This window comes from Lonchura striata, chromosome 19 (assembly GCF_046129695.1).
Source record: "Lonchura striata isolate bLonStr1 chromosome 19, bLonStr1.mat, whole genome shotgun sequence".
In the NCBI taxonomy this organism is placed as follows: Eukaryota; Metazoa; Chordata; class Aves; order Passeriformes; family Estrildidae; genus Lonchura; species Lonchura striata.
In genome coordinates this window covers 1,215,768-1,240,048 of record NC_134621.1, presented here as the reverse complement: position 1 = coordinate 1,240,048, position 24,281 = coordinate 1,215,768, and the positions used below count along the sequence as shown (strand labels likewise).

The following is a 24,281-nucleotide window of genomic DNA, read 5'->3' as shown; positions in this document are numbered from 1 at the left end:
CTCCTTTGTGCTGCCCGCAGCGCCCGGCCCGCGGCGGCCGCGTGGGAACAGCCCCGCACACAAAGGGACAGCGGGGCCACCTCCGAGCGAGCATCCCCCAGAGCGCTGTTAACCGGGCAGGCAGCCCGCACCCCGGGGAACGCCTCCCGCAGCCCGGGGAACGGAGCCCGCACCCCTGGGAACGGAGCCCGCACCCCTGGGAACAGCTCCCGCACCCCTGGGAATGCATCCCGCACCCCGGGGAACGCATCCCGCACCCCTGGGAACGCCTCCCGCACCCCTGGGAATGCATCCCGCACCCCGGGGAACGCCTCCCGCACCCCTGGGAACGCATCCCGCACCCCTGGGAACGCATCCCGCACCCCTGGGAATGCATCCCGCACCCCTGGGAATGCATCCCGCACTGCTGGGAGCGCCTCCCGCACCCCTGGGAACGCATCCCGCACCCCTGGGAACGCATCCCGCACCCCGGGGAACGCATCCCGCACCCCTGGGAACGCATCCCGCACCCCGGGGAACGCATCCCGCACCCCTGGGAACGCAGCCCACACCGCTGGGAGCGCATCCCGCACCTCCCGCACCCCGGGGAGCGCAGCCCCGCCTGGGCCCGGCCGCTGCCCGCCGCCGGCTGCCGGAGGAGGCTCCGAGGCAGAGCGGCGCTCCCGGGGGAAACAGGCGCGAGGAGCGCGGGCTGGGGGATGGAGTCCGGGACCCCGAGGGATGGATGTCCGTGACCCCGAGGGGTGGAGTCCGGGATCCCGAGGGATGGATGTCCGGGACCCCGAGGGGTGGAGTCCGGGATCCCGAGGGATGGAGTCCGGGACCCCGAGGGATGGAGTCCGGGACCCCGAGGGATGGATGTCCGTGACCCCGAGGGATGGAGTCCGGGATCCCCAGGGATGGAGTCCGGGACCCCGAGGGGTGGATGTCCGGGATCCCGAGGGATGGATGTCCGGGACCCCGAGGGATGGATGTCCGGGACCCCGAGGGATGGATGTCCGGGATCCCCAGGGATGGAGTCCGGGATCCCGAGGGGTGGATGTCCGGGACCCCGAGGGGTGGATGTCCGGGATCCCGAGGGATGGATGTCCGGGACCCCGAGGGATGGATGTCCGGGACCCCGAGGGATGGATGTCCGGGACCCCGAGGCAGGGCCCGTGTCCATGCCCGTGCCTGGTGTGCCCCCGCCGGGGTCACCGGGGACAGAGCGGCAGAGAACGGGCAGGGGGCAGTTCCCGAAGGCTGCAAAGGAGGAGGGCGGGACCACCTCACCCCGGGGGCGGCCGGCGGGGTGGGGGCGAGCACGGGGGGATCCCCTCGCCGTGCGAAACGGGGACCGGCACCGGCACCGGGCACCGGAACCGAGACCGAGACCGAGACCGAGACCGGGCAGGGGCAGCGGGCAGCGGGCACCGGCACCGGGCACCGAGACCGAGCATCGGCCACCGGCGCTGGCCACCGGGCACCGGCACCGGGCACCATCCAGGCCCCGCCCGGTGTGACGCCGGTGCCCCCGCCCCCGCCGGCTCTTGCATCACGCGCCGGCCTCGCCCCCCAGTCCCCGGATGAGGCGGCCCCGGCGGGCGCGCGCGGCGGCGGCTGTGGCAGGGGATGCGCTGCGGTGAGCGGCGGGCCCGGGGCCGGGCGGGGGCACCGGGCGGGCCCGGCCAGCGGGGCCCGGCGCGGCGGGCGGGGGGCGCGGGCCGGGCGGGCGGCGGGCCGGGGGCGCCGCCATTGGCTGCCAATTGACAACGGGGCACGGCCCGCCCCCGGCGCGCCATTGGCCGCGGCTGCGCCGCCGCCGCCTCCCATTGGCTGCGCGCGGTGTCAGTCACGGCGCGGCCCCGCTCGGCCGCCGCCCTGGCCCCTCCGCGCCGCCGGGAGCGGGGCCGGCCCGGCCGCACCGGGGCTCGGGGCCGCACCGGGGCTGCACCGGGGCCGCACCGGGGCCGCACCGGGGCTCGGGGCCGCACCGGGGCTGCAGCGTGGCTCGGGGCCGCACCGGGGCTGGGAGCTGCACCGTGGCTCGGGGCTGTCCCGGGGCTCGGGGCCGCTCCGGGGCTCGGGGGTGTCCCGGGCCCTGCCCGCCGCTCTGCCGGCCTCGCCCCCCGCCCGGGCGTTTTCCCGGCACTGGAGCTGGCCGCGTGGTCCGCCTCTGTTGCTGGATGCTCCGCCCGGGGCACAGCGTCTTTTCCGGGAGGAAATTCCTGCCGGAGCTGGTGCTGGGGTCGGGAGCGGGCAGGGAGGTGGCGGTGCAGTCGTCACCCCTGGATGTGACGGGCGGGCCGGGGGAGCTCGGTGCCCTGCTCGGGGACCGGGGCTGTTCGCTCCCAGCTGGGACCGCTGGCCTCCGGGTCCTGCCCTGCCCTGGCCCTCTGCGCTCCCGGGGGGTTTGTCAGGAATTCCGTCGGTAATTCCACCGGCAATTCAGTCGGTAATTCCGCGAGGGTTCCTCTCGGCGGTGCCTGGCCTTGCTGGGAGCCCTGTGCGCTGTGTCCGGGCGTGCCCAGCCCCAGCAGCCCGTGCCCGGTGAGCGTGACCCGAATTGCAGCCGACGTGCGGGAAGGATGCGCTGGGAGAGAGCAGCGACACTGCCCAGCCTGCCCGGTGACCCACCGGCACATCCCTGTCCCTCCCGGGAGGAGCAGGGTTCTCCTCTCCCACCGGCACATCCCTGTCCCTCCCGGGAGGAGCAGGGTTCTCCTCTCCCACCGGCACATCCCTGTCCCTCCCGGGAGGAGCAGGGTTCTCCTCTCCCACCGGCACATCCCTGCAGGGTTCTCTCCTACCCACAGCCCGCTCTGTGCTGGGAGTGACTCAGGGTTTCTCTCTTCTCCCTGCCTTGACTTGCTCACAAGTGCAGGGTCTGGATGCCTCTGGCATTTGTTGCCTGAGAGGTGGTTAAACACAAGAAATTGCTACAGAAGAGTTCCTTGGATACTTCAGAAAATTTTTTTTTCTTCCTTTACATTTTTTTCCAAACCCCACCCCCCACAAAGAAATAATTCCTTGTTGAGGAAGGAATTGTTCCTGCTGAGAGCTGGTGGCCTTTCCAAGGTCAGTGTTTTGTTAGAGATATCAGCAACTGTAAGAGGAAGAAGCTGTCCCAAGGCAGAAAAGAGACTGGGAAGCTTTTAGATATGAAAAGGTGGTGGAGACCCCATCCATCCATCCCTGGAGGTGTTCAAGGAGCTCCTGGGATGTGGCACTCATTGCCCTGGTCTGGTTGACAAGGTGGTGATTAGTCAGAGGTTGACTTGATGATCTCAGAGGTCTTTTCCAACATGAATAATTCTGTGCTTCTATATTTATTTATTTAAATGCCAGTTTGACGTGTTTGCAGCGTGACTGCACAGGCAGGCTGGCTGATGGTGCCAGTTAACTGTGGCAGAGCTGGGTAAGGAGTGTGGATCTGGCATTAATAGTGTTAGCTCTGCCCTAGAAGAGATCCCCTGTCCTGTTTCCTGGCTGGGCTGTGCATTTCTGTATTGTTGTATATGTGGAGGCACAGCCCTGGTGAGAAGGTTTAATAATTTAATTAAACTTGTCACTGGGAGTCCCAGAAGTGAAGGAAGTGTTCAGGGGCAGTGTTTGAGTCAGTGTTTGAGTTGCCTTCCTTCCTCCTCAGGGGAAAACCCTCCCTTTTTTCCCCCTGACTCTTTAGAGTTTGCAGATTCGTAAGATAATTCCTCGTTTGGTGGAGGACGGAGAAGAGAAAGGAAAATAGGAAAGTGGAGAGAAAGCACGGGGCTGATGATGTCTGTGACCTTGGTGTCACAAGGAATCTTGTCTGGAGACGCTGCTGGCAGCAGACTGCCAGGAAGCACAGCAGCAAAGCACAGTGCATGCCCTCAGAGCATTACAGTTGGTTTTTTGAGGTGCCAGGAAAGTCAGACTGCAGAAAGGAAATGGTATTTTTGCAGCCCTTGATGTCTGTGGCACCACAAACAGAATCAAGATAAAGTGGGGAGTGTGTTCACAAACTGCCTGCTCTGCTGTGCTGCCCTCACCCCCAGACAAAGCCAGACCCACCAGAGCAGATTTTTCATGATGTGCTTGTGCCCCTCGAGGGTTCTTCTGTCCCCAGAACTCAGTGGAAGGTTGTGCTGGTTCCTTCTCCTAATCAACACAGAGATTAGGGGGTTATTTTTAATATTCTGTTAACATTCTGTTTAATATTCTGTTCAGAACCTCTCTCTGCTGGGGGCTGGTCTGTGATCTATTTTGGGGGGTATTTTTCAAATCCATTTTACCCCCCCAGCACTGGTAGAACTTCAGAGCTGTAAAAGCAGCAGAATTCAGTCCTTGTGGCAGAAATCCCTGCTGAGTGCTCTCCCCTTGGAATTCCTGGGTCACTGTGTGGTGTCAGAAGTGTGTCACCCTCTGGCCACTGCCTTGCCAGGAGGTGCTGTCATCGGGATGCTTTGGATTGCTGGGGTGACCTGGGGGACCTGGAGCTGTCCCTGGTGCAGGTGTCCCTGCCAGGCTGGGCACTGCTGCTGCCTGGGATGCCCTGGCACTGCTCAGGGTGTGAAGGGAAGGCAGCAGGGCAGGAGCAGGAGGAGGTGGCTGGGTGGGCTGCAGAGGGTTTGGGGTCCTGGCAGCCTGTGCCAGCTGCTGTGGGTGGGGATCAGAGCTCCTGCTGCCCGCCACACCTCACCAGCCTGCCCAGGAGAGAGCAGAGAGTGAGGCAGGGACGAGCAAATCCTTTCCACAGGCTGAATTTCCTTCTCAGTTTGCTGTTTACTCCTCTCTGTGTGGATTCATCCCTCTGGAGCTGGGAGCAGATTGTCCCCGTGCCCAGGCCAGGGTGTTCTGGGACCTGCACATCTCCAGGAGCCTTTCCTTCACCTCTGCAGGTTCTGAGCCTGCAGCAGGAGCACCAACCTCTGCGTTTTCAGTCACTTCAGTGAGGTTACTTGGGAAGGAGCAGCCATCAAATGTCTGAAACTGCCCATGTTTGTGAAAGCAATAAATGTTTTTTATTACAAAATTCTCATATTTTCTGTAGTCATAGGTTGATTTCTGGGAAGCTTTTTGCATCAGTGCATTTCTTCTAGTTTCAAGACTTCTAACCCAGTGCTGGCTCACTCTTCAAGGGTTTTCTTGTGACTAGCTATCAAATATTCACCAGACAGATGAGTCTTGGCCATGTGGTGTAGAGCAGACATGTTATATTTGATTAATGAGGCTGTTGAGATAACAAGGCTTTGCTGTGTGGTGCTTGGTTTATCTTCAAGGCTTTTCTGAATTTGGCACCAAGTTCCTGCAGGTAGGTTTGGTTATCTCCAGCCTCCTGTGCTCCCAAATTGGAAATGCAGGATTTATGATTGCAGCAGAGCAAGGAGCGTTGTGCTGACGCTGTGCTCGGTGACTTTCTCCTCTTCCTGAAAGCTCCCGTGCTGCTGTTGTGAGAGAGAAGGAGGCATTTGTTGTGGCTCACTGGAGAACATTCCGTTCAGAAATAGAACTGCAGGGGAAGGTTCGCTTCCCAGAGGTTCAGTTTCATGGATGCAGGCACACATCCCAGCGTGTGTGGAAATCCGCCGGCTCCTGTTCCAGCACGGGCTGAGCAAGCCCAAATCGATTGGTGAAATCTGAGCTGTGTCATCTGATTGTTTGTTTTCCATCTTCCAGTAAGTCGGTGCACGTTTGCTCTGGCTTTGGCTGGAGTGCTCGGGTTACCTTGCGTCGAGTCTCGGTTGGGTTTGCGGGGAGGAGAGCCAGAGCTTCAGGAGCTGGAGGTTACCTGGTTCCTCGTGCTTTGGGAAGGTGAAGAATGGTGGAAACAAGATTCCTTCTGCTTTTCTGCCTGTGAATCAGCAAAAAGGAGGAAGAGGAAGAAGAGCTGGTTGTGAGCAGTCCTTCCTGCTGTGCATGGCAGCTCTGGATGGTGCCAGCGCTCGGTGACGGCGTCGCTGCCTGCGAGAAGGGGGGGCTGGCAGCCAGCAGGCCTTGGACATTCTGTGATAGCCAGAGTGCCTTCTTATCTCCAGACCTGAAGGCCACATGTGAGCTTGGCAGAACTTCTCGATCAAGTCCTGTATGAGCCAGTTGCTTGTTTAATTCCAGAGGTCAGTGGGCATTTGTGGTGCCTTGAAGGGAGGGGGGAGCAGCCAAGCGTGGCTGGGGGAGTTCAGCCCTGTGGTTGGTCCTGTTTGAGTGGCCTTGCTTTGCTTCTGCTTAGTTTTTCATCTTTAGTGTCTGAAAATATTGGGCAAATGGGGTTGTGAGGGAGAAAGCAGAAAAACGTGCAGAAAAATGTGCACGAAGATCAAATAATATTCTCTTCATATGGCAGCATTTATGAGCAGGTTTTAAATGGGAGAGTGTGAGGCAATTAAAACCAGGAGGAATTCTTTCTGCAGCCACTTGAGATGCTGCAGGTACATTGGGGTGAATTGCAGGGCTCAGAGTCATCCCTGCCGTGACGTGTGAGTGACTGAGTGACTCTGAGAGCAGGGAGGAGTGGATTCCCCGCTGTGGGAAGGGGTGGGTCCCAGCTGAGAGTCCTGTTGGATTCCAGGCTGAGTGTTTTGGGTTTAGATTTCATCCCAAGCTTCGCTGCAGTCTCCTGTCACATGGAGAGCCTGGGAAGCTTGCTTAAGGTACTGTGTTACACTTCAAGCTGGGTTTGTGCTTTCGTGGCTTAGCTAGGAGGTAGCTCCAGAGAGGTTTGGGGTTGGCCTTGAATGCAAGATTCCGTAAATTACTTGAAAAATCCTGTCTGCATGTTAGCTAGGTTACTTCTGGTGCATTCTTGAGCCTCTGGCTCTTGTGATATCCAGAGGATACTGCTCCTCTCCTTTTAAAGATGCTTTCGAGGTGGGAAAACAGATTTGTCCTGTACGAACCCCTCTGGATTCTAACAAGCTCTTAACCTCCACACTGTGTTTTTTTAGAGTCGTTGCAGCGTGGAGAAGTTCTTTCCTTTTCACAGTGGAGAGTTGCTGGGTCCTGCTGACTTTGTCGGGGGGGCTTGAAAGGAGCCCCGGTGTTTTGAAGGTAGCTCTTGTCTGGGAGCAGCTTTGGAGCTGGAGCTGTGCCCACCGAGCTGTGTTTTCCCAGGGCACTGCGTGAATGCTGAGCTGTGTTGGAATGAATTGGAGTGGGCAGCAGCATAAGCCTGCTCTCATTTTCCCTGGAAGACGCCGCTGCATTGTCTTGTCTGCTCCCTGAAAGCCTCAGTGTTGTTTGTCAAAGGCTGGATCCTGCAAGTGCCACGTAAGCAAAGAAGCCCTGAATAGGAAGGACTGGCCGTGCTGGTTCTCAGCTCCCGACAGAATTCCCAGGGCTGGGACAACAGGCAGCAGGCTGAGGCAAAGCAGTTTTTGTTAAACTCTTGGTATTCCGTGGGCATCTGCTCTCCCACACACGAGATGTGTGGAGTTGTCTGGTTGTGTTCTGGTAACTCCTGGGATTTGCCCTCTGCTTGTACAATCCGTGGTTTTGTGCCATCATTCTGAGGGAATGGGCAGAGGTTGGTGGAGTGGAGGATTTTCCCATGGCCACGTGTGTGCTGGGAGCAGGTTTGGAAGAGTCAGCATCTCCCAGCTCCCAGGTTGATATTTTGGCCGTGAAGCATGGTGTTTGCAGGGTCTCTGTGTGCTCTAATCCCTTTGTCCTGCCCCTCGTGGGAATACAAGTGACAAAAAGCGGGATATGGGTGCTGGAGCTCAGCAGTGCACGCTGGCATTGGCATCTGCAGCAGGGCTTTCTGCAGAGCAGTCAGCAGATCCCAAATCCCTGCTGATGGCATTAGGGGTGGTGGGCCACATGCAGCAGGGGCAGTCATCACCTACCACCCCCTTCACCAAGCAGGACGAGAGGGCTGGGGAAGATCTGGGTGGGTTGGGAAGAAAGAATTCCTGCCTGAGGCAGCGCTGGGCTGAATCTCCTCTCTGCAGTGTGTGGAAGGAAAAGGTGGGGTGCAAACACACCTCCTGTCCTTGGGAGCCCCAGGCTGCCCTTCCTGGTCTTGCTCAGGCTGCTGTGCTTGCAGGGATCCCTCAGCTGTTGATATCCAAGGGTGTGCCCCGTGTGAGCAGACGGGAAGGAGTCTTGTGCCTTATCTCAGCTGCTTCTAGGAAATGATGTAAGACGCTTCCTTGTGCAAGCTCTTTTCTAGCCACATCCTGAATTTTACTGACAGCCCCCTTGGCTGCTCACCTTCTGAGCCCAGCCTCTCTGGGGCTGTGGGAGCTGAGCCTGTGTTGTGCTTTATCTGGTTTATTCTGGGATGTGTCTGCTCCCTGCTGGGCTCAGCCTCTCGGTGTGCTGGTGTAGAGCGGGTCAGGGAAAGGTTGGAGGATTTGTGGAAGGGTTGGATCAGTGCTTGGCAGGTGCTATGGACAGCACCCAGCAGTGCCTTGTCCTGGGAATCGCTGTCCAGGGGCTGCTGGACACACCTGAGCTGAGTCAGGTCTCTGCTCCCACCCTGGAGCTGCAGGAATACAGAACTCCACATCCACGGCTTCTGCACAGGGCTTGGGGTTTTCCCTCTGGGGTGCCTGAGCTGTCTTGGTAACAGCTGATGCAAGTACTCCCAAAGAAAATCCAGTCTGAAATCTGGGGTGGGAATGGCTCCACAGGTACTTTCCACTTCTCAGTGCAGGGAAGGAAACACCATCCGTTCTCCTGAGCCAGGACACGTTTGCTCCTGCAGTAAAGCTGTGCAGTTAAATAAACACAGTGTGAGATTTGAGGTGGTTTTGAGGTGCTTGGCCCTCTCTGGATCAATTTGCTCTTGGCTTGTGGCAGCTGCAGGCTCAGCTGGAGAGCCAGTGTGCCAGTTCTGCCTCACTGTGCTTGGCCTGGCTGCCCTCTGAAAGCAGGGGATTGTTCTGGCCCGCTTTTAGGTGTCAAAAATGTGGGTCACTGAGATACAGAACACATTAGTGTGACAGTTTTAGCCTGAAGGGACACAGTTGGCTGGGAAGGGATGGCTGTTAGAGTCAGGACTTGTAGGTCAGCTCTTCTGATCAATGGGCTTGGTGAGGCATTGTTCACAGCCTCTGCTTGGAGCACAGGGGAGCTTGGCCTCACCCTGTTCTTTTTTGGGGTGGTAAGGATGGAATTTGAGGCTGGGCTTTTTGAGGAGAAAAAGAAATGCCTTAAGGAGCTGTTCAATGCTGCATCTCCTGGGGTCTGAGCGTTTTCCTGGTCCTGCTCTGTATTTTGTCTCCTTCATCACCTCTGAGGCCTGGTGTGTGCTGATGCCTTGTATCCCCTGGACCATGTAAAACCATACCAAAGGTGTGTTGGGTTCTGTTTCTTGTACTGGCTGATAGCCTGGGGAGTTTTCCTCCAAAAAAGCAGGATCTTCACGGAGAGGGGATCTCCAGTGCCTTGGTGTGGGAAACTTCTCTGAGCACCTCTAGGCTGGGAGACTCCTCTGGGACGTGACCATGTCATTTATGGGACAGGCTGATCTTCCCTGTGGCTGTCTGAGGCAGCAGGACTGTGTGGATAATTCCTGTCCCCTGCGTGTGACACAAGCAGGAATTAGCCAGGACGTGCTGCAGGAAGAATAAGTTGAGTTTTGATCTCCACACAGAGCTGTTTGTGCTTGCCTCACTTGGAGTGTTCACCCTCCTTCGCTGCTCTCCTTTGCAGCTCTAAAAGCAGCTGTAGTGCAGTCACTGTGTGGTGGCAGGAGGCAAAATCTCTTCGTTAAAAACATTTAATGATAGCTGTAAATTTGAGTGTATTACCAGCTGTGGGCCTGAGTGGGCTTGTGGCACCCCTGGAGTTTTGGGGGCAGCTCCAAAATACATCCAGAACTTCTGCTCTCATTTCAGGCTGCTCCACCAGCCCTTGCAGAGGCTGGGTAAGGTCCTGGGGCTCCTTGGGGCACGTCTAGGTGCTGGATGAGCCCTGGAGGGACTCTTGACATCCTGGCTGTGGGTGCCAAGTCCTGGTGCCATGGCTGGATTGCCAGGATTGAGTAGAGAAGTTTTGGGGTGCTGTGCCCAGCTTTATCCTGAGTGTATCCCTGTGTTTGTGTCCTGCAGGTCGTGTTGATCATGGACAGTGAAGAAATCCCTACTTTTTCGAGTCCAAAGGAGGAAACTGCATATTGGAAAGAGCTTTCCTTGAAGTACAAGCAAAGGTATTGTGGATTTGCAAGCTGAATTTCGTTCTTAATGATCAGGATTTGGATCTTAATGATGGCTGTTGAATTTATTCCTCTGCAAGGCCACACCAAGATGCTTATTAGATACTTTAGAGAAAACCTGTGAGAAGAGAATTCTCTGGAAAGGATTTCCAGCTTTAAAATTTCCATCTCTGTGGGAGCTGAGTGTTTCTTGCCCAGTGTCACCATGCCAAGAACTGCAGGCTATGTTTTGAGCATGTTTGAGCAAGAGCAGAGCCTTTTTATGATTGTGAGCAGCTTTGTGTAATTAAAGTGCTGCCTTGAGTGGTATCTTGATGTTTTATCACAAGAAGGCGCCTTTGGGCTTGCCTTGTGTTTTTCCTGCTCCCTCAAGCTTCTTGTAGGAGAATTACTGGTATGAAAAGTGCCTGATTTGGTGTCTGCTGCATTTTATTCCAGCGTTTCGTAGCTCCTGGTCCTGCCTGTACCCATGGTTTGCATCTCCAAGGGGACACAGGGCTTTGTTTCCAAAAGTGCCAAGAGAAGCTGCTCCAGGAGCAGTGCTGTGCAGCAGGAGGGACTGGGGGGTGGGCTGAGGTTTTTCTGGAGTTAAATCCCTCTCAAGGCCAAGGAGCCCAAGCTCCAAGTGGTTGTTTTTGTTTGGTTTGGGGTTTTTTGGGAGGGACGTGTTGGGAATGTGGAGAGGCCTGTCCGTGTGGAGAACCCAAAGCTGTTCTTGTGTGTCAGAAATTCCATCTGAGGCACCACTGGATGTGGTGTTGCCCAAAGCCTCGGTGGTTTTCTCTGCTGCTTGCTCAGGGCTGAGCTATTACGTGTGGTAAAGGTGCAAATTTAATAAGCAGAGTATGTGGAGTGGCTACTTCTGGTATTTAATAACTCACAGTGGTATGAGGCAGGCATGTCCTGCCTCCCTGACTCTGCATGATTTTTACAAACTTTAATTTTCCAGCGGGTGCAGAGATGCAGAAACTGTTCTCTCTTCAGTTGCTGACCAAAATCTGGTTCAATGTTTGCTTAATTCATTGTCTGTTCCATAAAGTCTGCCAGCACTGAAAGCTAATGGAGCACAAAGTGCTTCTAGGCTCCCTTGAATCCTGGAAATGGCTTTGATTCCACACAGGCATTCAAGGTGGCTGTTGGGTTTGTTGTAAGAGAATTAATTTCCTTCAATAGCTTTGCTTAATGTAATTTCTCTATTTTCCCATTCTTCTTTTTCCCCTTAGAGGTCCATGGATGACACTTAAGCGCATTAAAACTCCGTGTTCTCAGCTTTTTATTTCAGAAGAGCTGCAGGTTTTGTTTTAACTGGGGAGATGCTGGCTTTCCCACTGATGAGTCCTCTCCTTGCAGCTTCCAGGAGGCCCGTGAAGAGCTGGCTGAGTTCCAGGAGGGGAGCAGGGAGTTGGAGGCTGAGTTGGAGGCACAGCTAGTGCAGGCTGAGCAGAGGAACAGAGATTTGCAAGCAGATAACCAAAGATTGAAATATGAAGTGGAAACATTAAAGGTAGGTTTTCTCTGTGGTGGTGTTGCTTTTCCTTTCAGCTACGTCTTGGATCTCTTTTTGGATCGTCTGGGCTGCTCTCGGGCACTGGATATCCAAATAAAAATGGAGTTGTCTGGTTAAGATCCACACTGAAGCATGGCATGTACCCCAAATAAGGCCAGGGACATTTCTGGCAGAATTTTTCTTGTTCACATCATGAAACTTCGTCCTGGAGTTTGTGCTGCTTTGAATTCCCCAGGCTGTGCCAAGGAGGAGCTTTATTTATTCCACAGGGAACGTCAGCATAGCAACAGGGCACAACACAAGGGGTTTTGTCAGGCCACTGCCTTGTCACCTTTCTTTGCAAAAAGTCTTGTTGCCCTCAGGGTCTCCTAGGTTTTATGAGACCCCAAAGAAAGCAGAAAATGGGTGATTTGTGCACATCTTCCAGGGAGTCTCCACGTCCATTCAGAGCTGTATCTGTGGAGCCAGGAATTGCTGAGAGATGTGCATGTGCACAAGGTAGCTCTCAGCTGATGCCTTTGTGTTAACAAGTTCTTGCCTCTCTTGAAATCTTGCAAAAGCATCATTTTGGGCAGTCTTGGCTTATTTAGTGAAGGCAGAGGTTAGAAATTCACTCAGTGGAAGGAGGGTTTATGGGATTGCTTTGTGTCTCCAGTCCCAGCTGTACTTGCAGGGTCAGGATGTGTTGTATGAGCTCAGGAGTTGCTCCATAGGCACTCAGAGGGTTTTTGGCAGTGAATTCCTCAGTCTGTTGAGGATGAGTCTGTGGGCCTGGAGGTTTTGTGACAGATTTCAGTGGCCCCTTTTTGCCAAAGGACACATCAGAGGATTTCTGCTGTCAGGTGGGTGCTGCCCCTTTTTGGCAAAGGACTCATCAGAGGATTTCTGCTGCAGGGCAGCACGCAGGGGGAGGCAGTGCACTTGGATCTCTCCCTGCCTTCCTGGAGCAGCTGTCAGTGCAGGCTGAGGGGAGCAGATGCAGGGCTGCATCCCTGGGAGGCAGCTGTGCCATTCTGAGCTCTGGCCAGCTCTGATGTTCACAGCCTGTTCCTTCTCCCTCTCCGGTTTCTGCTGTGAATTGCCAGCGCTCCCAGACCAGCATTGTGCACACAGAGTGACACTTTTTGTCCCCTTTTGGTGCTGATGGCTTGGCCAGTGCCAGCAGCTGATGTTTATCTCCCTGCTCTTTGTTTCAGGAGAAACTGGAGCACCAGTACGCCCAGAGTTACAAGCAGGTGTCGTTGTTGGAGGATGACCTGAGCCAGACAAGGGCCATCAAAGATCAGCTGCACAAATATGTGAGGGAGCTGGAGCAGGCCAACGATGACCTGGAACGTGCCAAGAGGTGAAGGCTGCAACCCTCCTCTTCCCTTCACATCTGCACCACAAAGAGCTTTTCTTTGCTACTCAGCTCGAGCATGTCATTGTTCCTTAAAGGGAGAAGAACAATCAGAAAAACCCCAAGCACCCCCAAGACTTGGGGCTGTTTGGGCAGTGCAGCTGCCCCTCACCATCAGCTGGTTCCTGTGGCAGCAGGAAGGGCAGTGGGGCAGCCTGGTTGGTGTTGTGAGGAGCAAGCCCAGAGCCAGCCGGGCAGTGCCCTGCCCTTGGTGCCCCCAGCTAGGTGACTGTAGCTGTGCCCCTGCTGCCTCAGAGCCCCTTTGAAGTCAGAGTCTGCTGCTTCCATAGTCCCTGAGATCAGCCAGGCCAGGGCAGGCTGCTGGTGCCTTGCAGAGCAGCTGCAGGGAGCAGTCCTGCCCTTCCCAGTGCTGCAGTGAGCTGGCTGCTGCTGGGAACACCCAGCCTGGGAGGAGGTCCTGCTTCCCTTCTGCTGGCTGGGAATCCTGCCATTGATGCAGGGAGAGCAGGAATGAGCCTCTGGCCATCTGGAAAGAAGATCTGAGAGCTGAGCCTTGTTTGCACAAGGCTCTTAAGCTCATGACCAACATTTGCCACTGGTTTTGGGAGGAATTGGGAGGAATGTCCCTGCTGCCCACCTTGCTGGGTGTGCCTGTGCAGAGCCCTGGCAGCACAGCCCCACCTGAGCTGGGGCACGGATTAATGCCTGGCTTGGGGAAAAGGAGCTCTGGGCTGGCTCCTGCCACATCCTTGGTTCATCTCTGAGAGCCAGATGCTATCGTGTTCTTCTCATCTTTTTCTCCTGTTTCTTTGATTCCTCCTTTCTAAGAAGCATTTCCATGGCTTCAAATGCTTACCTTGAGCACAGCCCTGCTAACATTTGCCTTCTGTTATGCTTTTGAATAAGCTTTTATGCTGGCTGAGCTGAAGAACCTAATATTCTGGATTTTGTTTCTAGGGCAACAATAGTTTCATTGGAAGACTTTGAACAAAGGCTGAACCAAGCTATTGAGAGAAATGCATTTTTAGAAAGTGAACTGGATGACAAGGAGTCATTGCTGGTCTCTGTACAGAGATTAAAGGATGAAGCAAGAGGTATGGCTGGTCTGGTTGGTTCTGGCTCCTGCTGCAGGGTTGGTTTGCTAAAAGAGATGTGCTGCCAGCAAAGCTCATGTTTCTAGAAAGCCTCACATGATGAGACTTGAACTGGATGCTTTGGGTTTTACTAACAGTACTAACTTTGTATGTCCAGTGTAGCCAAAAAAAAATGTCCTCATTTAGGGCAGAATTACTAATTGATGAATTCAGGATTTTTAACACAAAAATACTCTGTTCCACAGATATAAGAGAATTGAGGAAGTTGCTTCAGAAGTTCCTCTTGCTGTGTGTTTACAGGAGGGGAAAGCACAGGAAATGACAGGGAAATACAGGATAAATGATCAAGTAACTCTTAAAAAAATCTCTCCTGTGTTCCTTCTAAGCCCCTTGGAAATTGCCTTAAATATATAATGTAAGATATTCTGGTAAAGGCTGTGTTTAGACTGTGGGAGATGTTTGGGATGGTCTTCTGGGATAGGATCAGGAGTTGAGGGGTCCCCAGTGGATTTCACACTGAGGGTGCTGCTGTAAACTGATTTCTCTGACAGTGGAGGTGACCTGCTCTTAAGCCTGTGCCAGCCAATAATGGCTGTAGAAGTTGGTGGTTTGCAACTTTGTTCCCTAAATGGAGCTTTCTAAAATATTTCCTCATTTAAGGCCTGGAGCTGAGTGCAAGAACACACCTGACAGCAGGCTGGGATTTTTTGTTGCTGTTCTCCTTTATGAACCTTTTTGAAGCAAATTTGTGCCCCAGAAGTCGAGAGCTTTATTGGAAGCACTGGGATTTTGAAATAAAGAAAGAAACTTTCTGAGGAAGGATATGTATTGTAATTTGATATTAGGGAGAGAAAACTGGAAAAACCAGCAAAACCCAGGGGACTGTTTTGTAGAACACTGGAACAATCAGCAAAACAGACATCTTGTTTCTTAGATGAGTCATTTGGACATTTTTAGCATTTGTGAGTTATTCCCCCTGGCAGCAAGCAGGAACAGTAGCCTCTAAAAGAACTGGTACTGTCAAACTCAAATATGACATTTCTGATTGAACAGCCTCAGATCCTCTTCTGGGAGCCCAGACAGATTTTCACTTCAGCTCTGCTGTTTTACCTACAATCAGCTCTAAATATCTGTTACAGCTTAAAAGCTGTGATGTGCAGTTAATTTTGCTTTTGTGCCAGATCGAGGCAAGGAATAAGAATAAGGAATAAGAGGTCTGAGAAAATGAAGTTGCTCTGCCCAAAAAGGAACAGCTCACTTGTAATGGTTGTGTGCCTCTTTCTGAGGATTTGGGAGATCATTGCTGGGCTGTGCTGGGTGGTCTCTGTAGCAAAAAGCTGTGGGAAGAGAAGGGATAAGCTGCAGTCTGGGGAGGAGGTGAGAGTAAAGCCAGGCTTTTCTAAGCCCAGTCTTTTCCCTGTCCTTTGGACTGCCCTGCAATCTGCTCTTTTATTTGTCAGGGCATAAAGAAACTAGATGCAACCCTTGGACTGCCTTTGTCTTGTTGGATTATTAACTGGGAGGAGAATGTTTGGAATGGGGAGCACAGGGTCAGGTCCCTGCACTGTTTTTCCAGGCTGTGTTTGAGCAGGAGCTGGGCTCAGCAGCAGCAGCAGCAGCATTTTGTGTCCAGCTGCAGCTTTGGTAACGTGGAGCTCACACTGCAAATGGGGAGAAATCCTGAGGCAAATCAGCTGCCCCCATCCCAGGGACGGGGAGCTGTGTGGGGCTTTGCTTTGGGATGGGATACTGGGATGGGATACTGGGATGGGGCTGCTCTGAGGCTGTCCCTGCTGCTGGAGGAAGCAGCAGCAGGCACCAACCCAGGATTGTTGGGGAGTGTCTGCTGCTGCCCCTCCCAAATGGGCAGTGTCTGTGAGAGAATCAATCACTAGTATGGGATTTAGTGGGGTTTTTTCCTTCTCTCAACCCTCAGACCTACGGCAGGAGCTGGCTGTGAGGGAAAGGCAGCAGGAGGTGACCCGGAAATCAGCGCCCAGCTCGCCCACGCTGGACTGTGAGAAGATGGATTCAGCTGTCCAGGCCTCTCTCTCCTTGCCAGCCACACCTGTTGGAAAAGGATCAGAAAATAGTTTTCCTTCCCCAAAAGGTACCTTCCACAGGAGTGGGGTCTGGTTATGCTCCTTAAGGAGCCCGAGGTGGACGTGGGGGTGTGGATCTCACACTCCTCCATGAGCTGTGGTTGAATCCCAGGGCAGCAGCAGGTGCATCTCAGGAGTAAATCAGGAGTAAATTGCATGGCAGAGGACAGTGAGGCTTGGGCAGGCAGGGGTTTTCACTCTGCTGTGGAGCCTTGAAGATATTTGGGAATGCAGGGAAGTGCAGGGACTGATAATTCTGCTACTGCAGCAGCAATTGTGGGTGAGCATGGTCAGCAATTTGGAATCTGTCACCACAGTGACTTCTCAGGGGTCCTGTTCCCTCTGTGGGGCAGTGGGATCTTAGTCCAGCCCCTTCTCCCATCTGGAGGGCTCTGGGCAGTGGCAGGGATTAATCCTGGGTGTTTCAGCTGAGGAAGGGAGCTCTGGCTGGTCAGATGGATTGCAGTCAGTAGCCTTGCAGATGGAGAGTGCATGAACTCTGCCTGGGGGGGAGTGGCAGCCAGGGCAGGAGTTAAGCGTTATCATTTTCTCTAGCTAGTGATCCTGCAGTTACTGTGGGCAATTGTATGAAATGTCTGCAGCAAGATTGTAGATATGTTTGGGTTTTTTTTTTTTAATGTAGAAGGTGATTTATTTAAATTTTTGGAAAACCTGAACTGTGGAGGAGTGAAGTAATAAGAGGTGTCTGTGTTTGCAGCTATACCAAATGGGTTTGGTACCAGCCCACTCACTCCTTCAGCTCGAATATCTGCACTCAACATTGTGGGAGATCTGCTACGCAAAGTGGGGGTGAGTGCTCTGAGCTCTGGGCTCTCCCTGGGGCTCCTGTCCCTGTGCTCAGGCACAGCCTTGGTACAGTGCTGGCTACAGTCTGGAGCTGCCAAATCATCCATCCACTGCTTAGTATTTGATAATGCTTTATTTTAGTTTTTTTTCTAATTATTTTGATTTTTAAAGTCTGATCCTATAGTTCTGAATCCCATTTGGGGTGACAAAATTCATATTTGGAATAAAAGTTTTTCAAGTGCTGGCTTAGACACTGCCAACTTAGTTCTGACCTTAGCTGGGCCTGCAGCTTCCTCTGCCTGGGCTGCAGAGCTGGAGCTCAGGTGAGGAGGAGCTGGGCTCACCCTGCCAGGGTGGCACAGCTCCTCACCCCCTGAGATCTACCACTGAAAGAAAACCCAGCCTGGAAACGTTTGGTAAGAAAGTGAGGGAATAAATGAGGAGAAAGCCAAATGCTCCCAATGTGTGGTTGGTGGGGAAGTGAAATGCATGAGCCTTTAAAGGGATTATTACACTGTCAGCAGGGAAGAACTGCTCTGAACATCTGCTGCAGGGCTCTTCAGGACCCAGGCTCTCCCCTTGGAAGGAGAAATGGCTTTTGAGCTGCCAGGAGCTGCACTACAGACAGTTGTTGTAGCAGAGCTGGACGTGGAAACCAGCCTGGCTGCTCCCCTCTGAGCCCAGCCCCGCTCTGAAAGGGCAGCAGGACAGTCGGGGTTGGCAGTGACACGTTTCAAAGGGGATCATTGTGAGTAAGAGTCTGCAGGGGATTTGGGCAGCTTAGTGACAATCCCTGTGATTACTCTGCCAGGACAGGAAATGCCAAACAAGCAGCTGCTCTGCCAGCCTGCCCTGAGCCACACAGACAGGGCTGCAGCTCATTCACTGCTCTGGGAGCAATCACAGGGTGCTCAGGTTCTTTGGGGTTTGGGCTGTGCCTCATGTATTGCTCTGGGAGCAATCAGAGGTGCTCAGGTTCTTTGGGGTTTGGATGTGCCTCATGCACTTCTCTGCAGCAGTCAGAGGTGCTCAGGTTCTTTGGGGTTGGGCTGTGCCTCTGCAGCAGTCAGGGGTGCTCAGGTTTTTGGGGTTGGGCTCTGCCTCATCCCTCCAAGCTTTACACTCCTGTCTCTGCAGGAAGTTTCCCCTCTGCTTTCCTGCCTGCAGTGGGACAGGGCTCAGGTCACACTGCCTGTGCCCAGGGGACACTCTGTGACACCAGAGTCACCCACAGCTGCCTGTGGAGTCCATCACCCCTAAATAAACTTCCAGGGGTCTGCACAGGGCTCACTCACCCGTGGCAGCATGTCAGTGCCCTCCTGATGGAATATTCTGTGCAGAACAGGACAAGCCCCACGTTTGGGGGGATGAATTTCAGTCTCCAGTGGGGGCATTTGCAATGTGCTGAAGGCCCCGTGCCCAGGGGCTGTAAGGAGTGAGGACATCTGCCACACCACCTGGATATTCAGGATAAGGGGCGTATTCAGCCTCTGATGGTGGCAGAATGTGCAGGAGATGTTCTGGGCTAAAGGAGAGAATGAGGATGTTGTTCCTCCTTCCAGGAGTCACTGTCACTTTACATGGGGAAAAAATAAAATCACCTTTTTTTTTTGGAAGAGTGGCAGTGAAGCTTTAGAAATTGACTTTATTTTGCAAGCCAAGACTAAGAAAGAAATTCCAGGTGACATTGTCCTGGTGAAAAAAACAATTTTCCATGTGCACAGCCCCTCTCAAAGCTTGAGGGTTCTGCTTTAGGCTCTCAGTGTTCTGATCAGCTCAAGGCAGCTGCTGAAGCAAGTTTGGGTAACTTTTGCTAGGATTTGGCTTCCTTATCTTGGGTAATTATTTCAGAGCTCGTCTGTGCTAGAATCTGAGCCCTCGTGAAGCTGAGTAATGTCTGGCAGTCTGCATCAGCATCTGTGTGTTTCCTTTGTGGCTGGGTGACGAGGAAATGACAGCTTTGTTCCCATTCTTTTGCCAAGGGTGATCACACTGAAATCCTATCATGGCAATCTTGGGCTCACGAGCAGCAAGAAACTTCCTCTTAATGGTATTACTTCTTTAATGCTGTTCTTTCCCCTCCCCTTTCACAGGCCTTAGAATCCAAATTAGCTGCTTGCAGGAATTTTGCAAAGGACCAGGCATCACGGAAATCCTACATTTCAGGGACCGTGGGCAGCGCCGTGATGAGCAGCAATGGCACAAAGTACCCACACCCCGGGCACACGTCCTTCTTCGACAAGGGGTGAGTCTGGGCACGGCCCTGGGGCTCTGCTGTGCCTCCTCAGCCCAGCACGCCTCTCCTCCTGCAGGAGAGGCAGCCTGGAGCAAAGCTGCAGGGGATTCCTGCGGAGCAGGGACAAAAGCAGGGCTGGGGTGGCAGTGCCAGTCCTGCCCCATCCCCTGGTGGCTGGAGCCAACCCAGGCAGTGAGGAGTGAGCATCTGAGAGTATCTGAGAGCACCATTGGAGGGTGGCCCAAGCTGCAGGTGTGCTTGGGGAAGGGCAGAGGGCAGGCAGGGCTGTTCCCTGCCGGGGAGGGATGGTCACTGGTGCTGGAGTTGGGGCTCCTCCCTGCTGTGAGCCAGCCAGGAGGCAGGGATGGCTCTCCTGGGAGCCAGAGCCGTGTCTGGCGTGCCCAGAGCTCCCTCTGGGATGCTGGCAGTGCTTCTGCAGGAGGGTTTGCCCAGCTCCTCACAGCACAGGGCCCTGTGGGTGTCAGGGGTGGAGAGCACAGCCAGCAGCCCGCATGTCTTCATGTTAAACCTCAGTGCACTTTAATACTCAGCACTTCCTCAATCCTCCATTTATTTAGAGAATGAAACGAGTTGTTTCCAGCCTGGAAGCGCCAGAGCAGCCAGCTGGGCTCCCCACATTCATCCTCAGTGGGGCTGTGTGGGGACCAGGGCAAGCTGCACCTTAAAAAGCGGCACTGAGGGCTTCTGGAGCCACTGCTGTTTGCTGCTTTTGGAAAGGAGGAATTCCCAGCCTTGAAGTCATGTGCAAATCAGCCTTTTGGGCTGGGGGTGTGCCTCCCCCAGCAGTGCTCCTGCAGCTCCAGGGAGCAGGGAAGTGCAGGGGGGGATTATGGCAGCTCTTAGCAGGCAGCGTGGCTATATTGAGGTGTGGTGTGACAAATAAGTCACTTTTAATTATGCAGATTGGCATCACACGCCTTACCCAGTGGCTGCCTGGAGGGGGGAGCAGCCTGGGGCTGAGGAAGGCTTGGAGAGCCTGGAAGGCAGGGTGGCAGTGGGCAGGAGCAGGGCTGGAAGTGGCTCATGTGCAAGTGCCAGGGATGCTGCAGGCCCCTGTGCTGTCCTTGTCCCCTGGAGCCCCGGGCTGTCCCCTCAGGCCCCCTGTGCCCAGGAGGGGCTGGCAGTGCTGAGCTGTGCTCCAGGGCTGCCGTGCAAAGCCTGGCTTGGCCCTGGCAGATGTGGTGGCTGTGCTGGGGCAGGGGCAGCTGGGAGGGCACCCTGAGCCAGCTGGGAGTGCAGCTCTGTTCCAAATGTGAGTGTGACCCTGCTCCAGCTGTGAGTGTGACCCTGCTCCAGGTGTGAGTGTGACTCTGCTCCAGGTGTGAGTGTGGCCCTGCTCCAGGTGTGAGTGTGACCCTGCTCCAGGTGTGAGTGTGACTCTATTCCAGCTGTGACTCTGCTCCAGGTGTGAGTGTGACCCTGCTCCAGCTGTGAGTGTGGCTCTGCTCCAGGTGTGGGTGTAACCCTGCTCCAGGTGTGGCCCTGCTCCAGCTTTGAGTGTGACTCTGCTCCAGGTGTGAGTGTGGCCCTGCTCCAGCTGTGAGTGCAGCCCTGCTCCAGCCTGCAGCCACGGCCCCAGCAGCAGCAGCTGGTGGTGGCTGAGTGCTGGGCTGGGCAGAGAGAGCTCAGCCACACCTTTACAGCTCCTTCTGCCATTGCAGTGAAATATTTGAGGCGTCTCCAGCTGCTATCAAGGCCCTGCTCTCGGAGGGGAGCACTGCTTTAGGGCAGGCCTGGAGCACAGCAGGGCTTGCACCAAAGCTTGGCTGCAGAGCTGGGGCACCCAGGGTTTACCTGCTTGGTAAAAACTCAGCAGGGTCTGGTGTAAGATCAGTTTCCTGCAGATTTGTCCCTTCAGGAGCAGGTTCTGTCCAGATGCCAGGGATTGGCAGAACAGCACCCGAGGATAGATCCTCAGGATGGATACCTGTATTTTGCTGTTTTTAATTGGTTGTTAATGTCAGTCCAGTTTTGTCCAGGAATCAAAAGTGCTCTGGGCTCTGCAGGGCCCTGGGACAGCCAGCCTGAGGTGCTTGTTCCCCTTCCTGCAGTGCCCTCATAGCTGCTGTTTATTCTTGGCTGGTTTTGTGAACCCCCTGGGCTCTGTTTCAATGAAACAAGCTGAAGTTTAGTGTGAGAACTACCTGTGCTCACACACAGCAGTCAGGGGTGTCTCTGTACTGTTACCCCCAGCCCTGACCAGAATACACCTGGGGAATCTTTTTCAGGCCCTGACCCACCTTGCTGCAAGGTTTCCCTGGGAGAGGGGAGCTGTGCTGCCTCGGGTGCAGTGATGCTGTGCTGGCTGCCCATGCAGAGCAGGGCTCAGGCAGGAGAGTTTTGGTCCAGCACCTTGGCTTGGCCCAGCTGCTGCCTCAAGGGCTGTGCTCAGGAATGTCATTTTTGTGTGCATAAACTTTCCCTTTCTCTCCACTAGGCGTGAGAAGGTCATATTCCCCACCTTGGTCATGGGTAAATGAATTCATTTGCTCTGAGTGGCTGCATGTGGTGTAACCTGGGGCTTGGGGCAGCTCTGGGGCTCTGGTAACTGCACCAGGTAGTTGGTAGTGCCACACTAACGGGCCCTGATCAAAGCCTGAGGCTGCAATTGCTCTTCTCCTGCCTTGAAATAAACCTCTGTGCTGCTGTGACCTGTTGCCAGCATAAGCCTGAGTGCTGCTTGCTTTCTTCATGTGTAATACTTCAATGAGTGCATGTTTGATGGAACTGGTCACAGCAGGGATGCAGGGGAAGCGTGGCTTCGTGGACGGAGTTCCTGTGGAAGGTTTGCCCTCTGCTTGTGGTTTTCCTCCAGCATTTTGTGGTTCTTGACCTGCTGATGTGCAGTGCCGTGGTTGTGGCTGACAGGAGAGCAAAGGAGGGGGAAATGGGCAGGGCTAGAGCAGGGAGGGGAAGTGTGGGTAGGGACAGCAGGGTCCCTGCTCCGTGTCACTGTCCCTGCCCAGCACAGCTGTGCAGCTGGAAGCACCTGGGGCAGTGCCGGAGCTCCTGGGCAGTGCCAGGTCTCCAGGTGTGCTTTACCAGCTCCTTTTCCCCCTTCAGGCCAGGCTGGTCAGCTCCAGAAAAATCTTCCAGCAAGGATTTGATGGATACTTAGAGCTGAGGGAGTCTTGGGTATGAGGTGCTAAGTACAAAATACAGCTTGAAATGCAGATTAACGAGTCCAAATTAGTAATCAGGGCAGGGAGTGGCTGGACATGGACACCGAGCCTGTGGCACTGCAGGGACAGGCAGTGAGGAGCCCCTGCAGGGACATTTCCAGCAGGGAATGCTGCTCCTGGCTGGATGGGCTGCAGCTCCTCACGGGAGAGGTGTCAGAGCACAGCTGGAAGAGCTGCTGGAGCCCCGGGCTCCTGTGCCACCCCCCTGGCAGGGCAGGGGCTGCACAGCTCCAGCAGGACGCTGGGGAGGGGGAGCCTGCCCTGCAGCCCCGTGGGGACTGGGGGCACACAGCTGTGCTGGGCTGTGACACTGCTGAGTGTGAGTGTGACAGTGAGTGTGAGTGTGTGTGTGTCCCCTCTGGGCACAGGGACACGGGGCTGTGCCTTAGCTCTGGGCACAGGGCACTGAGTGCTGGGGAAGGGACAGCTGGGGCCAGCCCCGAGGGATGCCCTGACCCCACAGAGCCCCAGGGCAGTGCCCTGACCCCACAGAGCCCCGAGCAGAGCCCCGAGGGCTCGGGCTCTGTGCCCACTCACCGCTGGGTCAGTCAGCTCGGCCGGGCCGTGCCAGCCCCGCGCTGGCAGCAGAGCTGTGCCCAACCTGCTCCCGGCCATGGGGAGAGGGAGGAGCAGGGTCGGGGTTCCCGGGGTGCCTCCCTGGCTCTGCTCCCCTAACGGGCTCTCTCTCGTCCCCAGGGCAGTGAACGGCTTTGACCAAGGGCCCCCCGGCCTGGGGGGCTCCCGCCCCTCCTCGGCGCCGGGAATGCTCCCCCTGAGCGTATGAGCCCCCGGGCTCGGACTTGGATGCTTTTCTCAGCCCACCTCGAGAAGAACTGCTCCCGATCCCTCCCCATTCCCACCCCGCTGGAACGTCACCCGAGAGGAGACCCCGAGCCCAGGCCCTCCATGTCCTGTCAATACAGTTTGTTTTCTGCTCTCGCTCTAGTGGACCTTCTCTGCCCCGGCCCCACGAGCTGCCACCCTGCTGTGTGGGGGACAGAGTCCTGCTCTGTCTGGGGACACCGAGTCCTGTTCTGTGCTGGGGACACCGTGTCCTGTTCTGTGCTTGGGGACACCGAGTCCTGTTCTGTGCTGGGGACACCGAGTCCTGTTCTGTGCTGGGGACACCGTGTCCTGTTCTGTGCTTGGGGACACCGAGTCCTGTTCTGTGCTGGGGACACCGTGTCCTGCTCTGTCTGGGGACACCGTGTCCTGCTCTGTCTGGGGACACCGTGTCCTGTTCTGTGCTGGGGACACCGAGTCCTGCTGTGCTTGGGGACACCGAGTTCTCCTCAGTCTGGGGGACAGGCCCAGCCCAGCCTTTCCCTCTCCTCTCACTGAGGTCTGACAGAGCCTTGGCCACTCTGTCGCAGGCTCCCCTGTCCCTGTCCCCTCCCAGGCCCTGAGCTGCTGCTCTCAGTGCCCGGGGAGGCCAGCAGTGGCCCTGGGGCCACTTGCTCTTGGCAGCCAGCCCCAGGTGCTGTCTCGGGGCAGCTGCAGCCGGGGCAGTCGGAGCAGGGCTGGATCAGCAGCTCCAGCCCGGCCAGGCCGGGCCCATCCTCGCTGGACAGACGGACACACACCCAGAGCCAGGCTCTGTGCCCGGCCCCAATGGGCCTGGCATGGCTGAGCTTTCTCCCTGGGCTCCTGCCCTGCTGCGGGGCTGGCCAGGGCTGTGCCCTCGGTGTCCCCATGGCCAGGGCTGTGCTCATGGGGTGTCCCCATGGCCAGGGCTGTGCCCTCGGTGTCCCCATGGCCAGGGCTGTGCTCATGGGGTGTCCCCATAGCCAGGGCTGTGCCCTCGGTGTCCCCATGGCCAGGGCTGTGCTCATGGGGTGTCCCCATGGCCAGGGCT

At 55.5% G+C, this 24,281-nt stretch overlaps 1 protein-coding gene across 2 annotated transcripts; it reads left to right on the top strand.

Moving 5' to 3' along the window:
- The first annotated feature begins 1,517 nt into the window (after positions 1-1,517).
- NDEL1 (nudE neurodevelopment protein 1 like 1) lies at positions 1,518-23,361 on the top strand. 2 transcript variants are annotated; one of them, XM_077787320.1, is made up of 9 exons: positions 1,518-1,621; positions 10,014-10,111; positions 11,468-11,621; positions 12,821-12,969; positions 13,942-14,078; positions 16,015-16,188; positions 16,899-16,990; positions 19,081-19,232; positions 23,123-23,361. In XM_077787320.1, the coding sequence occupies exons 2-9, from the start codon at positions 10,026-10,028 to the stop codon at positions 23,208-23,210; spliced, it is 1,032 nt and encodes a 343-aa protein (XP_077643446.1). In that variant the 5' UTR covers positions 1,518-1,621; positions 10,014-10,025; the 3' UTR covers positions 23,211-23,361. The 2 variants fall into 2 exon arrangements, with proteins under 2 accessions (XP_077643446.1, XP_077643447.1); XM_077787321.1 differs by lacking the exon at positions 1,518-1,621 and adding an exon at positions 5,830-6,074.
- The last annotated feature ends 920 nt before the right edge of the window (positions 23,362-24,281 follow it).